Source organism: Corvus kubaryi, unplaced genomic scaffold (genome assembly GCF_017639235.1).
Source record: "Corvus kubaryi isolate FWS band 111438036 unplaced genomic scaffold, C.kubaryi_AGA036_p1.0 133, whole genome shotgun sequence".
NCBI lineage: Eukaryota > Metazoa > Chordata > Aves > Passeriformes > Corvidae > Corvus > Corvus kubaryi.
Window position 1 is genome coordinate 36,544,928 of NW_024580667.1, and position 14,764 is coordinate 36,559,691.

The window sequence follows — 14,764 nt, forward strand, 5'->3', positions numbered from 1 at the left end:
TGAAAAAGATATAGGGAAAATGGAGATGGCTAGTGGGGTAACAAGGAGAATTAGGAAAAGCATCCAAGGAAGACTGTTGACATTACATACTGATGACCAGGTTGAAATAGCAAAATTACAGCCTGGTTCTGCAGCAGTGCCATTTCTGTTCTGCAGCTGAACAAGAACAGGCCAATATGTTTGTATTACAGAAGGACGAGCACTATTCTCCAGTGGATAGATACATCAGCCGGATGATGAGTCAGGCCACTGGGTAGTGACAAGCTGGGCTCTCAGCCAGCAGGGCAGCCTGCTCTCCTGCCAGCAGCATGGTGGGATACAACACTGCCTGTTTGGTTTGTCAGGCAGGCATATGGTCTGCCTTTCTGCCTGGCTTCAATCAAAAACATTAAACTCAAACAATGTACAGTTGCAAAGTCTTCTCATTTTGCTATCACAGCTTGCCTTTGGAACACTAATCCCTCCAACATCTTTCAAATAGCTTTGAATTTGATTCTGTCCCTAATACTGCCTCAGAGATACCATGTAGTGCTCAGGAAATCTTTTATACAAACTTTTCAAACACACTCATCCATGACTTCTTGGTTTTCTAGGTGCTCATATCAAGGCCCTGGGGTATGATATGGAGAAACTCTTCAGCCCTGAAATCACTGGCTGCTTGCCTGAAAGGGAAAGGTCATAGTGCTACATCCTCCAAAAGACTAAGCTTTAGGTTCCTTTTGCGTAACAGGGATCAGTGCCTACGTTTCACCTTAAGATCCACAAGTTTTATTTACCATCTGGGAAACTGCCCAGTAATTTTCTAAGGGTTTTGAGAAAAGTGGATGTTCATGAATTCTTTAATGATAAGTGCCCTAAAATGAAGATGGAGAAACTTGTCAGTCTGACTGTATTCAGAACAGTCAGATTTTTCTTCAAAGAGAGTAGAGCAAAAGGCATAAGGCCACATGTCATAAAATGTTTACTTAGTGACTACTGTCTTTCTTGTGCACTGAATAAATAGTGACTCTCATGTGTTTGCACACTTGTGACATCCTCCGTGATCTGAATTTATTTCCCTAGAACAATGTATATGCATAGCAAGTTTAATTCAGTTGCCACTGCCCTAATTTGGCTATTGCCCTATTTGAGTAGTTGGCTTTGCTAGACCACTACCCATATGACTAAGATCATTTAGATTTACTAAGTCACTTTGATTAGTTTGTTACATATCTTGTTCTCTCCATATGAAAATAGCGTTGCCATAGCAAAATATTCAATGCATAAATTGGCAGTTGGTTTTCTTGAGTCCTAAAATAGAAAGAAGATTATTAAATTCATTGTTGTGCTGTTTTCCCTTCTTTTCTCTCCATGGGCAGTCTGAGGTTTTCTTGAGCACTTCTTTTGCCAATTGCTTCACACTTTTTTATTACTGCATTAGCTTCTAATTGCAGATGGAATTACTCAGCAGATAGAATTACACGTTAATTTGGCTTTCAGGATTTTTTTAAAAAAATTTATTTTCCCTTTCCCTTTTAGTTTCTTCTTCTCCAAAACTTTGTAGAGTGGTTTTTTTTTTGGACTTGGGAGTAAACACTTGTATGTATTTCGAAATTAAGTAGCGTCAACATTCACCAATGATAATGCTGGCAAAGGACAAATGTATTTCTTGAGGATTGCTTTTTGTCCTTTTCCCATCACCACAATAATACTGAAAAGAAGTTATTTTAATATTTTGCTAAGTATTAACTTTTATCTGCATTCTGAAAATAAATTACTTGTTCATGAATAGTCTACTACTTCTTTGCCCAAACTAAGAAATGTTTGGGTAATCTTTCATTGCACAACTACTTCACAAAGCTGAAGTCAGCTTCAAGATTTACATTTTCCTTTCTCCCTCTGCCTGATCCAAACTTTATTGATATTTTGGGACTTCCACTATGCTGTCATACCTTTTAATTCACTTATGAGTATCTAGTTAGATAAATTTGCCTCACAGAAATCTAAAACTGTCAAATTTTGCTGATGGGCAGAGCTTTTCTTCACACATTTTGGGAGATTATTTAAATTTATTATCCAGGTTCTGGAATACATAGGCACTATTTTGTTAAACCTTGCCCTTTCAAACCACTGCACCCTTTCCATAAGCTTTTTCCCTTGTTTTAATCTGGAAGGATCTAGAGAAAGCTGTTGACAGGTGTACTACTTAGTGTTCACAGAATTCTGTGGCAGACCGTCTATGCACAAACAGTGCATGCTGTTTCCAGCCCCATCAGTGTTCACTGACAGCAAGCTTAAGCTGGATTTGTCTGATGGATGGTTATAACATTCCTTCAAGCATGAACTGATGCTATTTATTCAATAATATAGTGTAGCTCCAACCCTCTTTTATCTCAACAACGTGTCAGCTCTGATGCCTCTAATGAAAGTCAGATGCCAGTCCTGTCAATTGTTTCATTGGCAATACATTTCAGCAGGAAGAGATAGGGCTGGTTGCTGCTGGGGACATGAATACATAGAACATAGGAATGGTGTTTGTTTTGTGGCTGGCTCAGTTGGAGTGGGAAGGAGTCTAGGAGATCAAGGTTGTGATTAGTTGCTCAAAATCTAGTTGGAAATCAGTAACTACTGGTATACATCAGGTGTTAACATTAGGTCCAAAACTATCTGACATCTTCATAAATGATCTGGATGAAGCAGAAGGTACCCTCAGCAAGTTTACTGATGATCACAGAATCAATTAAGTTGGAAAAGACCTCCAAGATCATTGAGTCTAACCTAGGACCTAACACCACCTTGTCAACTAGACCATGGCATCAAGTGCCATGTCCAGTCTTTCCTTAAAGACCACCAGGGAAGGTGACACATAACTGGGAGGAGTGGCTGATCAGTTACTGATAAAACTCCACGGACCTGTGCTGCCATCCAGAGGGACCTCAACAGGCTAGAGAAATGGGCTGACAGGAACCTCACGAAGTTCAAAAAAGGGAAGAGCAAAGTCCTGCACCTGGGGAGAAGCAACCTCAGGCACCAGTATGGGCTGGGGGCCACCCCAGCTTGGAGTCCTGGTGGACACCAAGCTGAACACAAGCCAGCAATGTATCTTTGTGCCAAAGAAGACTAACGATATGCTAGGATCCATTAGAATGAGTGTTTACCAGCAGGTTGAGGGAGGTAATCCTTCCTCTCTACTCAGAAGCGAGGCCTCCCCTGGAGTCCTGTATTCAGTTCTGGGCTCTCCAGTACAAGAGGGACATGGACATACTGGAGAGACTGCAGTGAAAGGTCACAAGGATGATGAAGGGACTCTAGTTACCTTTCCTATGAGGAAAGGCTGAGAGAGCTGTTCAGGCTGAGAGGGACTGTTCAGCCTGGAGAAGAGAAGGCTCAGAGGGGTCTCACCAGCATGTATACTGGACGAAAAGAGGACAGAGCCAGGTTGTGCTCTGCGCCCAGTGACAGGACCAGAAACAATGGGCACAAGCTGAAACACAGTAGGTTCCATCTGAACATCAGGAAACGCTGAGTTTGACTGAGCACTGGCACAGGTTGCCCAGAGAAGTTGTGGAGTCTCCATCCTTGGAGATACTCAAAAGCTGCCTGGACATGGCACTTGAGCAGCAGGGGTTGATTCAGCTGACCTCCAGAGGTCTCTTCCAACCTCAGCTATCCTGGGCTGCAGAGAAATAACAGCATGGCAGGGAACCATTCTGCCACAGAGATTAACAGTTCTTTGGTTACTTAAGATACATGTCCTGCATTTCTATTTTCCTAGGTCTCTTGCAGTTTCCACTACTCCTTTTCATCAGGGTCCCTGTGGCAGGCCACGGGTGACACAACTGGAAGAGAGTTTGGTGATCACTCGCTGAACTTTTGAGAACTGCCAATTTCAGTGATGCACCACGTCCTAAAATATATTAGCTACTTTATTTTGTATCGCCAACCTCTCCGAAACACTGTTCTTTTGGTTTTGTTTTCGAATAGAATATGCTACATCCGGGAAGGAGCGCTGACAGCAAGCGTTTCTGATGGCGTTTGGTCCCGCTAAGCCTGACTTGCCCCCGACTCGCGACGGATTTTTCTGTCGAAAAAAGCCGGGTGGGCACCTCGCTTGGCGCTGCGTGCACCGAGGAGATGCGTTCCATCAGCAAGGGACACACACAGGCGCGAAACCACGGGGAGCGGAGCAGAGTGCCCCGGCCGGGGCTCGGCCCGCACTGAGCCCGCCCCAGCGGCGCGGCTCCCGGCGCTGCGCGGCACCTCCTCAGGCTCCGCGGGGAAGCCGGGCCGGCAGGAGGCGTCCTGCGGCGGCGGGGAGAGGGAGGAGGAGGAGGAGGGCCGAGGCGGGGGTGCCGGCTCTCCCGGAAACAAGCGCCGGCCGGCGGCAGAGCGGCGGTGGCTGCCAGCGGTGGGAAGTCGCTCGTGGTCCTGCGCCCTCGCCGCACGCCGGGCGGGTCGGGGCGCCGTGGCGGGCGGCATGGAACCGGTGCCCCGCGAGGAGAAGCCTAACCCGCTGCAGGATGCCAACCTCTGCTCCCGGCTCTTTTTCTGGTGAGCGCCCGGGGGGGAAGGGTAGCACCGGAGGTGCGGCGCCGGGTTGCCCGCCGGCGAGGAAGGCGTCGGGCTTAGCGCCTCGCCGGGCCGCTCGGGAATGCCGAGCCCGGGCTAGGGGCGGCCGACTCGCACTTGAGCACGGCTCCCGGAGCGTCCGGGCGCCTCGGCGGTGGGCAGGCGGGAGGGAGCGAGCGGGGAAGGGAAGCGGCGGCCGGCGCTGCCCCGCTGCGCCGTCGGCTGCCGGCAGTGACTGTGCAGCCGCGGCTCGGGTGCGACTTGCCGCCCGCCCCGGCGGGCTCGGTATCAGCGCTGCCGGCCGGGGCAGCCCCAGCTCGCGGGTGGGGTGAGGTCTCCCAAGGTGAACCTGGCAGCCCGCGATAATCCCCGGCTGCGGTCAGCGGACGGCGCAGCCGGGGGCCTGCCTATCTCGGGCACGGCAACGCTCAGCCGGGCGGGCGGCGCCGGGCGCGGCCCCGTCGCCCCCTCCGAGCACGTGTTTTGGTTCCCTCGGTAGCTGCGGGGAGGACAGGAGCCTCTTCTTCTTCCTGGCCTGGACTGGGCAGGGCTGTTCCCAGGGGTTGTTCTGCTTCTCCATTTGCATAACGGGTCGCGGGCAGGGATTGCTCATCCCGGCGAGGCGTGCCGGGCTCGCCTTCGGCGTGGGGCTTTCCCCTCCAGCAGTGAGGTGGTTTCTGACCCGCATAGCTACGTGAGAACTTCCCTGTGCAAGGGATGGCTGGACAGCATCCTGGCTGCTCTCACCCACACTTCTGCTGCCTCTGCTCCGGAGGGGCTTGGGTGTCACAGAGCAAAGGCTGGCAGGGTTGCCACAAACTTTACGGGACCAGATGGCTGCCACCAATGGCAGAGTAAGTGCTTGGTCTCTTACTAGTGGGGACTTCGGCCTGATTATACATCTGTACTCTAAGACATGAGGAATTGCAGCTCAACATTTTAGTTGCTTTGAAATGTAGTAGGAAAAGATGTGCAAAGTAGAACGGGAGAGCACCAAGCTTGTTTGTCTTAGCAGATCCCATTTGGAAGAGCACTTACAGCGAAAGCAGAGAAAGCCCTTACCCTGCTTCGCCTGCCATAGCTTGAACCAGGGTGCACATGCTGTGTGGTGGAGGAGGGGGAAAGAAGAGAGGGCATGGCAGGTGACGTTCTTTTTTTGGAAGCCTCTGAAACACAAAAAACTCTTTGATTCCGTAAGCAGCTCCGAGCAGGTGCAGAAGTCCCTTTTGTAAGGTAGGGGGATTTTAAAAACCCTGATAACTTTTAACTAAACATATTTTTCAGTCAAGAATATGTCCTCAGAGGTACTATGTGCAAAAAGAAAGAAAGAAAATAAATAAATAATTAATTAAAAAGGCAGCTTGTATGCTTGTGCAAAACTCCCTGTGTTCAGCGTTTAGACTTTTACTTTGACATCAGGGATGCCCATGTTGAAAACAGCTTTGTTGTGAAATCCAGGCAGAATGGGATGAACCTAAGTTGGCCATGCGGCATTCCAGGACTGCTTCTGGTCTGTTCCCTTCCCCTTCCTGGGATCTTGTGGTGTTACTGGTAGTTCTGCCAAAACCAATCCAGCTAGATGTGAAAAAGGAAGCATGCAGTGCTCGTAGCCAGCTTTCTGACTCCTCCTATCATTCTTTTTTTAGGCCTTCTGTATCACTCTGCGTGTGTTGTAGAGAAGCATTCAACAGCGACAGTGAAGTACCTTAATTTCCCTAGTTTTAGGCATGCACCTGAAAGGCTCCTTTTACTCCAGATGTGTTTGTAGGTTCTTATTTTGCAAAGGGAAAAATAGGTGGAAATCTGTGCTTGGGGGATGACAGATCTGCCGGAAGCCCAGAGATCGGCCATGACTTCAGACTTCACAGTCAGATGCTGGTATACAACCATAGTGCTGCTTTGGAAAAGGTTTAGTGGAGCATGTAAAGCTTTAGAATTTTCCCAATGTCCTGTTTTTCAGGCTTTTATAGCAGTGTAATTCACAGCAGTGAAAATAGCCTTCTAAAGTCTTGTCTCTTACCTGTGCTGCATGTGATCATGACTAGCATCGGTATATCCTTGTTATTTACTAGTCAACAAGCATTAGTGTTCTCTGGGTGAAAATTTCAGCTGAAATGATACCTTCAGTGGGGTAAATTGAATAAGCAGGGGCTATCAGTTTTCTGCAAGTTAATAGTGTTTTACATGAAATTCAGGGAGTGTTAAAACACCCTCTCATTTAGCTGTAAAGCTAACTTTAAGGGTAGCTCTAAGAATTACTCTTTCTACAAAGAGTGTAGCATCTCACAGCTGTGTGAGTACTGCTTCATTTTAGCTGCTATCTTACACAGGACTTTCATCTGGAGAACTGGGCAAACAGTGCTTGAGGAAGGCCATCCTGGGAGTAGCAGCAGCCACCACCCTGTGGTTGCTGGACTGTGCCTGCCCTGCTCTCCACATTCCAGGTGTTGGCTGCTTGTTGTCAATGAGGGTAAAAAGTACAGCATTGCACGTAGCGGGGCAAAGGTCCTTCTTATTTTTATTTTGTTTATATTTTTTACAAAAGTGAAATTTTGCCATTGTAAGGAACCACCTCCCATTTGTTGCCAGTGGTACAGAATAAAAGCTTACATTATTGCCTGGTGTAAATAGGATCAAACTCATGGGAGAAAAGAAGTCATGTTTTCATTGAGTTATAAAACTCAGGTAATGAGTGTGTAGGCTGAAGAGACATTCTTCTCCCATTGTTCAAAGCTTGTCTTCTTGCTTTTAGGTTGTGACTTTGGCAAGTATGAGCTTGATGAACATTAAACACACTAGCAGTACATTAATGAGAAAGAGGAGCATCTGGATTGTGCGTTAATGTTGTTACTTTTATAATGCGTCCCTTGTGTAATGTTACAAGAATGAAAACAATTTATGACAGAAGTATGAAGATCAGGAGAGTTGCAAAATATTCTTTTTTACATGTCTTTCACTGAATTACCTATATTAACATAGGTTTATCAAAGCCCAAATTGGTCGTCTGGATGTTTCAGATATTACCGTAACTCCTGACTTTCAGAGTCACGATTTCCATGCTCACCAAACTTTTTAAGGCCCGGGCTGGTATTTCAGTTATAGTTTGGAGTGCTTGGGTGTATTTCTGATTTATTTCATCTATGTTGTTAGCTTGTTGGTGTTTTTATTGCTGGCTCAACTTGCTGGTGAGAATGAGGACTCTGAAGGACGGATAGGAGGATTTGCTTTCTTTTTAAGGTTTGTCCAAGGAAGAGAGAATTCAGTCCAGTGTATTTTGTGTTCAAACAGTTATTCAGCTGTAGAAAGTTTAGGAATTGAAAAAGTCTTATAGCTCCCATGCTTTCTGCAGTTGAGAATAGCACTTTTTCCATCTTTTTTTCCAATGTGGGTGGTGGGGAGTATTAAATTAATAACTTTAGACGGTAAGAATATTTCTCATTTCTAGCCATTAATCCATCTTTGAGATTGCACGTTCGTTAAGTAGGAAGTGTATCTTTATTTGCTTAGAGTATTTGTTCCCTTGAGTTACTAAAGATGTTTTTCCTATACAGCAGTTGAATTTTTATGCCTTCTGCTATTTGGACATGAAATCCACTTTAATGTAAAGATGCAAAACATAGGCTATGATTAAATTTTTGAAAAGTTATTTTGAAAAATAACTTTTATCCTGTTAACATCATGAGAAGCAGGGCAAGCTGGAACACCCTGGAAAGAGTATCCAGTGTTTTTGTGCAGAGAAGTAAAAGAAGTTAAAGTCCTTCTAAATTTCATATAAATTTACAATTTAGTCTTAATAATAATAATAATAGTAATTACTTACCTGTCACAGACTCACCATGACTATGACAAGTCTTTGGGTTTTTTGGAGCATGGAACGCTGTCATCATCCTCAGGCTAGATGCCTTTTCACATCATGACTTGACATGTGGCAATTGCCATTACAGTAACAGCATTAAAACATGATCTGAAAATTTGCTCCAAGGCATCTACAGAGTTGTTATTCCAAGGAATAAGTCAATGATTGGTTTATCATTACCTGTTAGTGTCTGGCAGCACTGTCTTTGACTTACTATGTGTGTGCTTTAGGGAAAATGAAAAAAAACTAAGTCTTCATGGACCTGACATGAAGTGCTGTGGGAGAGAAGAGTAAAAGAAAAATCTTCATCTTTGGGTTTAAGTGTGAATTGAATGGGGTAGGCATAGACATGTAAATCCCAGGACTTTAAGGGAGGACTGCACAATATGTAGCTGCTTCTCTGACCAAATGCAGTCATGTCATAGATCTCTCTTGTAGCAGTGTAAATAGCTACACACCTTACTTTACTTCTTCCTCCTCTCTCAGTGCATCAGTTAGAATTGGAAAGGCCACTGACTGATGTCATTGGATTTCTCAGTAAGCCTGAGTATTGCCTTCTTGTCTGTCTTCAAAAGTCCTTCTTGCCTTGCGTTGAAAGAAGGTATGGAAAGAATTCATCACTGTTCTTGGATATTTCAACTGGACTGCAGCAGTGCCACCAGTAAAATTGGTTTGTGTTCTTACTGTGTCAGTGAATAGATTTGACTGTGAGGATTTTACATTTACTTAACATGAAAATACCAGGCTTTGTAACTTGCCTGGGATCTTGCTGATATCTAGTGAATTTCCACTGTCAATACCTGAAATTGCTGGTGGTGATGCCACTTTATAAAGATCTCTGAGGTAGCTAACTTTAAGTTCATTTTGATTTACTGGTGCAGGACAGTTGTGGTACTATAAGAAACTCTGAAGAAATATGTAAGCATCTTCAGTATATATAAACAGAAAACACATTTTCTGTACCCGGAGATTAAAATCACACTTGCTTCTCTTTTTCTCCTGCTTGAAAGAAGACTGAGGATCATACATACAACTTTTTTTTTAAAGATAATGCCTTGTTTGTTCATTTATCAGGTATTTAATGTCCTGCTGTCAAATTTGAATAATTTGCTCTCTTGAGCTGCTGCATTAATTTTTAAGTTTTGCATGTTTATTTGCAAGATGGCTGTATTATGCAAAAGAAAATACTTGAAAAATATTGTTTATGAGCTAGTAAAGTTAAAATATGTGGATAAAGAGTGCTAAATAGATTATATGGATTATGACAAGTGTGTATAAACTGTTGAAATGTTAGCATTTGCTATCTACTGTAAATATCTGTGCTTAGATATGCAATTAGATGAACTGTTAAGAGTATAATGAAACACAGACTATTTGGCTTTGGAATGCTTATGTAAAGCCTGCAGTGTCATTTATGAGAGAAAATGTCTTTTAATTCCTGCAAAACTTCAAAATTAAGATTATGTCATGTTGGTTTTGTCTTCCTTTTGAAAAATAATTTCCCTATCCTGCTTCTAGAAAAGTAGGCCTTATGTAGAGTGGAAGAGGGAGATAACCCAATTAGATTTTGGGAGTGGAAGGTTGAAAAGAGCTGTCATCTTTTTTATTTTGTTTTGTATCCCTGGCACCCAACCACTTGTCATAACAGTGGGAACTCACAGGGCATTTTAATTCTCCCTATTTCCATTGCTTGTCAGAAAGGATGTAAATACAGAAATTACCACCATTAGGTCCTTCTTCAGTGAGTAACTACTAAAGTTTATTTTTATAAGTCACAATCTTCCGACCTTTACAGCAAATCTTTGGTATTCTGGTATTTTTCTTGGCATGTGGTTGCTGGGTTTGGAATTGATATTTTAAGGATAGTCTTTGGAATGCCGCAGGTACAGGTTATGCCACTCCACTCTTCCCTGCTTCCAGGCCTTGCAGAAAATGTTAGTTGCGGTGTGCTCCCCACTTCTTGCCATGTCTGTGCTTCTTGCTGTCTGAAATACCAGGAAGCATGTTAGATTAACAAGGTAATTTTGTACCTGGCTGATCAACAGCATGAAAACAGCCTGCAATAAATGTAGTCAAATACCAGTTGTGTTACTGTCAGCATCAGACAGTGGGTGTCAGCAGCTTAGCTGCTTACACTGTGCTGTGGAAAAGCAGCTGCTTGGAAGATGAGATGGAGCTGGGTATCAAAGGTTATAAATACAGTTGGTATTGAAACTGAAAGCCTGAAGGGCGTTTTTGAGTTAATATGGCTTTGAAGTAATTTCATTGTATTCCTATTTTTTCCTTCTGTAAGCAATAAGAAAATCTGCTGTTTAAGCCACAGTAAGCTAGGGAGGGAAGTTGCAACCAAAACACCAGTTGAAAAGCATCTGAAGAAGAAATACCAGACTTCTCTGTTTACTTTATTACTTGTGGACGACTGCCTTTGTAAGGGGAAGTGGGAGAAGGCAGCTTACTAATGAGAATGGATGAACATGTGAAATAGAGAGGTTTAAAAAAAATCACATGATGACTACGATCTGTTGCTAGGGCATTTATGAATTCTTGCAAAGTAACTCTGGAGACTGTCAGTGTGTGCGTCCTTTCTATACATCTCATCCCAGCAGTGATCCTCTGGACTGAGAGCAAGCATGTAGCAGTGCTGAGTTACACTGCTGGGTTAAACCACGAAGGTTGGTAATGAAAAGTACAATGAGGCAGGCAGGCTCCTGAGGTAAACCAGGGAGAATAAGCAACGTGCATTATTATCCAAATGACCTGTGAGTAAACCCCATTTATTTTACCAAAAAAGCCATCTCCAAAGTAGGTGATTAAAGAGAAAGAAATATGTGTTACTTTGCAGCTTAGTTATTGAAGTAGTGCTTCCAAGCTGCTCAAGGGAGACAAAATCCTAGTGTTATGGAAGAATTTGAGTAAACAAAGACTCTCCTGTGCAACTGTTGAAAAATAACTGGACATTGAGTGTAAACAGATGATGCTTGTAATGTAATGCACAAATAAGCTTAAGAGGAATGGAGAAAATGCAGTTTGTAAACCACCTCTTTAAGGAATTAGTTGATGATGGTATACCGCACGTGGCTTTGACTGGGTGCTGTAAAATCATCCAGAAATTAAACTTGTGCTTCTTATTACAAATAAACGTTTTCCTAATGAGAAAAGCAGTCTGTGTAGTCTGTTTTTTTCTGACTTGTCCTGTGATAAAGCAGGAGCTCTTGTAAAACTGGTGAGAACAGAATTTTGCACTTGTGCAGAGGAAGGTCCTGTAATATGCAAGTGACTGTGGGGTGATTGTTGTGTGGCTGGTCAAGGCAATTGAGACCTCTGGGTGCGCCCAGGGCCCTGACAGACACATCCTTTAATCTTAGGACATTTTTTATTTGTGTCAGGTTTGTAATATAATTGCAAATGCTTCTTGGCTGGTGTTTTTAGAGAGACTTTATCAGTTAATGAAGAACTTGCAGTGTATGCTTGGGTTTCTAGAAAGTTCTGCAGGCCTCCTGTGCAGTGTGAGAATGGTACTCTTTTGAGTATTTGGAAGCATGACATGATATAAATCCTGCAGGTACAGCAGGTCCCATCCCTGGGTTAATGAACCAGTTGAGCTGGAGACTGCTATTAGTTTCATATACCTATCTGTAATGTATTTCTTCCTTGGCTGATAGGAAATTATTTTGGGATGATAGGAAATCTAATTTACAAGCTTTCTCGTTTGGGAAATTCTATTTCATGTATGAAGCAGAATAGCATGAGTAGCCTTAATGATCCTGCCTTTTGGATAGCAGGGCCTGTTTTCCTTACATGGTATCTTTGAAGAAGGGGATGGCTTCTCTTAGGAGGGTAAGCAAACACTGTCTTAGTTTTTTCTGCAGATCTTAGAGACTTTCCAAAATCTTGGTGGAGTTGCTCTCATAACAATTGGTAAAAATTGGACTTTCCTGAGCAACCAAGTAAATTGTGGCTGGTTGACTGTGTTGTAATCTTTAAGGGTGTGTAATGTCAGGGCCCAGGAGTAGGGAAATGCAGGAAGTTGAATGTTTATATTGTGGTCTTTGTGTATCTGCTGGTTCAGAAATGAATCACTTTCTTTTTTTATCAGTGGCCAAGGTACTGCTGCGGAGGTGAAAAGCCTTTTGGGGTCAGAACAGTGATTTACTGTTTTGCAGTTGGCTATCTCTGGGTTTGCACCAGGTTATAGAGTGATATTTTAATTTATTTTTTTAATCTTTATTCCTAGTGACATCAGTATTCTGGCAGTAGCAGGGACTTATTCTGGGCATATTTCCAGACTGATGTCTTTGATCAGCTAATCGTTTTGATAGAACAGAGGCATTCCCAGCAGAACACAAGGTACTCAGGATTCTTACAGATACTCACATTTTTATATGTAGGTCATGCTAGGAAGAATTTGGGCTAAGCTCTTTGAAAGGCATCATGTGAACCCTATGTTTTGAAAGAGTAACTGAGGCAATGTGTAAGAAAAAAAAAAATTAAAAATTCTTAGCAAACAGGAAGGTACCTGGGAAAAGTAAAGACAGTGACTAAGGAGTCCGGTTCATATTTAAGTTGAATAGCTTCTTCAGAAAGAAATCCAGAAATGAGGTGCGAGTCTTACCTCCCCAGCACGTTGTTCCTCTCTTCTGGTAAAACAGATTGGTATTGAGCCCATCACTGGGGTGAGAGAAGGGGTTTGCATGACTGTCTGTGTATTTCCTCAATTTCTTTAGTTTAGTGTATTACTGTAGCTTTTTTATTAAAGAATAATACAGTTTGCACAGGTTCTGTTTTCGTAACAAATGCTTTTTTTTTTTTTTTTTTGGTGAGCTCTTTTTAATAGGAAAAAAATAACTATTTTTTTTCTTGAAGAGATCAGTGTTAGGTGATCTCTGTTCGGACAAAAGACATACCGCTCTAACGAGTAGTCTTCCTTCATGGCTACATTGGGGTTTCAGGGATGCTATTTATGTAGGCCTTTGCTTTTATTTGTGAGCTTCCTCTAACAGTCTCTGACAGCACTCTAATTTAACTGAGCCTTCAGGCCAGAGAAGGGCGTGGTTGGTTTGCTTGTTACAAGTGTGTGACTTGGGCAACAGCAGGCTTTGTGAAATGATAGGTTGGTCTCAGTTCTGCTGTGAGTGCAGGGAATTCCACAGGGCATGCTCTTCATGTGGCGTTCAGGTGGAAACTTCTACTTTAACGACTGAGTATGAACATGTGCTAAGGCTTCTGTCTGGAAGTAGACCTTCCAGCATAAAGTTCAGGATGCATCAGTGAAATGGTGATGCTCAAACTCTTCTTGCTGCAGTTAGAGTTTGCAGAAGACCTCATTCTTGGGATAAAAGCCCTTCAAGGACTAAGCATAATTTGAAAGAAAAATGTTTAACCTTCTTCTAAAGGTCTTCAAGTATACTTCAGTAGCACAACATACTGTTAAAAGCTTTTGTACTCCTGAGATCTCCATAGCAGTAGCTCTTGAAGATGAGTATTTTGGGGGACACTAATCAGGAAGCTCAACACTGGGTGATTTTTAAATTTTTGGGGTTTTTAATACATTTTTTTCCCCCTAACCTTACAGAAATGTGGACTTGAGCTGAGTCTTTGCCATGTTGTCCATTATAGTAAATGAGCCACCAAATGAATTACTACAGTTTTCTGCTTACTCTGGATTGGTTTTCCTTGCCTTTTTAAAATGTTAACATAATAGTAGTGCACTGTGTTACTCTTTTCAATGCTGTGGTTTTAACTAATGGAAAAAAATGGAGAAGCCCTGAAGTTGCACTAGGTCTCACTGGAACTAATAATTAGTCTGACAGCCTTGAGACATCTGGCAGTTTTAACCCTGCACTATCATCTCTCATCCGCTACTTAAATGTTTTTCAAATTCAGTCACACTGTATATACAGTGCGGAGACGGGGGGACAAGGGATTTACTGCAAACTAAGAACTCCTCAGTGGAGGTGGGCATATCACCAGTGAGTTGTTTTGAGAGTTTAAGGACGAAGGATAAACTAGGTGGCTCTTACAGTCCTGTACACTTGAGAGTGTTGTCTTGCAGCTGGTTACTTTGCACATGGACTGCACATCTGTGGTCAGCACTTTCTGCTCTTGGCTGTAGTATGGAATCAAATGCCATCAGGATAGAGCAGTTGCCTTCAGCAGAAGCGTTGTTCCATTATTCTTCCTGTTGCCTGCCTGTAGTTTTTCCAAGAGTGTAAGTAGAGGAATGGTGTTCCACTGAGTAACATTAATAGCGTTATTTTTATTTTTTAAAACTGTATATTTATAAAGTCTATTTCTAAAGTGTCTTTTGTTTTCCTCTGTGCACTCTGCTACGTGGAGAAAAGTACTATTCAGCACTGCTGA

General features: G+C 43.1%; 1 protein-coding gene across 2 annotated transcripts in view; it reads left to right on the plus strand.

Moving 5' to 3' along the window:
• Positions 1–4,320: 4,320 nt before the first annotated feature.
• The window catches only part of ABCC4 (ATP binding cassette subfamily C member 4), a 146,366-nt gene continuing 135,922 nt past the window's right edge, over positions 4,321–14,764 (plus strand). Inside the window, exon 1 of one of the 2 annotated variants that reach the window (XM_042043721.1) lies at positions 4,321–4,530. In XM_042043721.1, coding sequence (XP_041899655.1) covers positions 4,457–4,530 — 74 coding nt within the window. In that variant the 5' untranslated portion in view covers positions 4,321–4,456. The remainder of the gene's footprint in view (positions 4,531–14,764) is intronic. The other variant, XM_042043712.1, reaches the window with a different exon arrangement.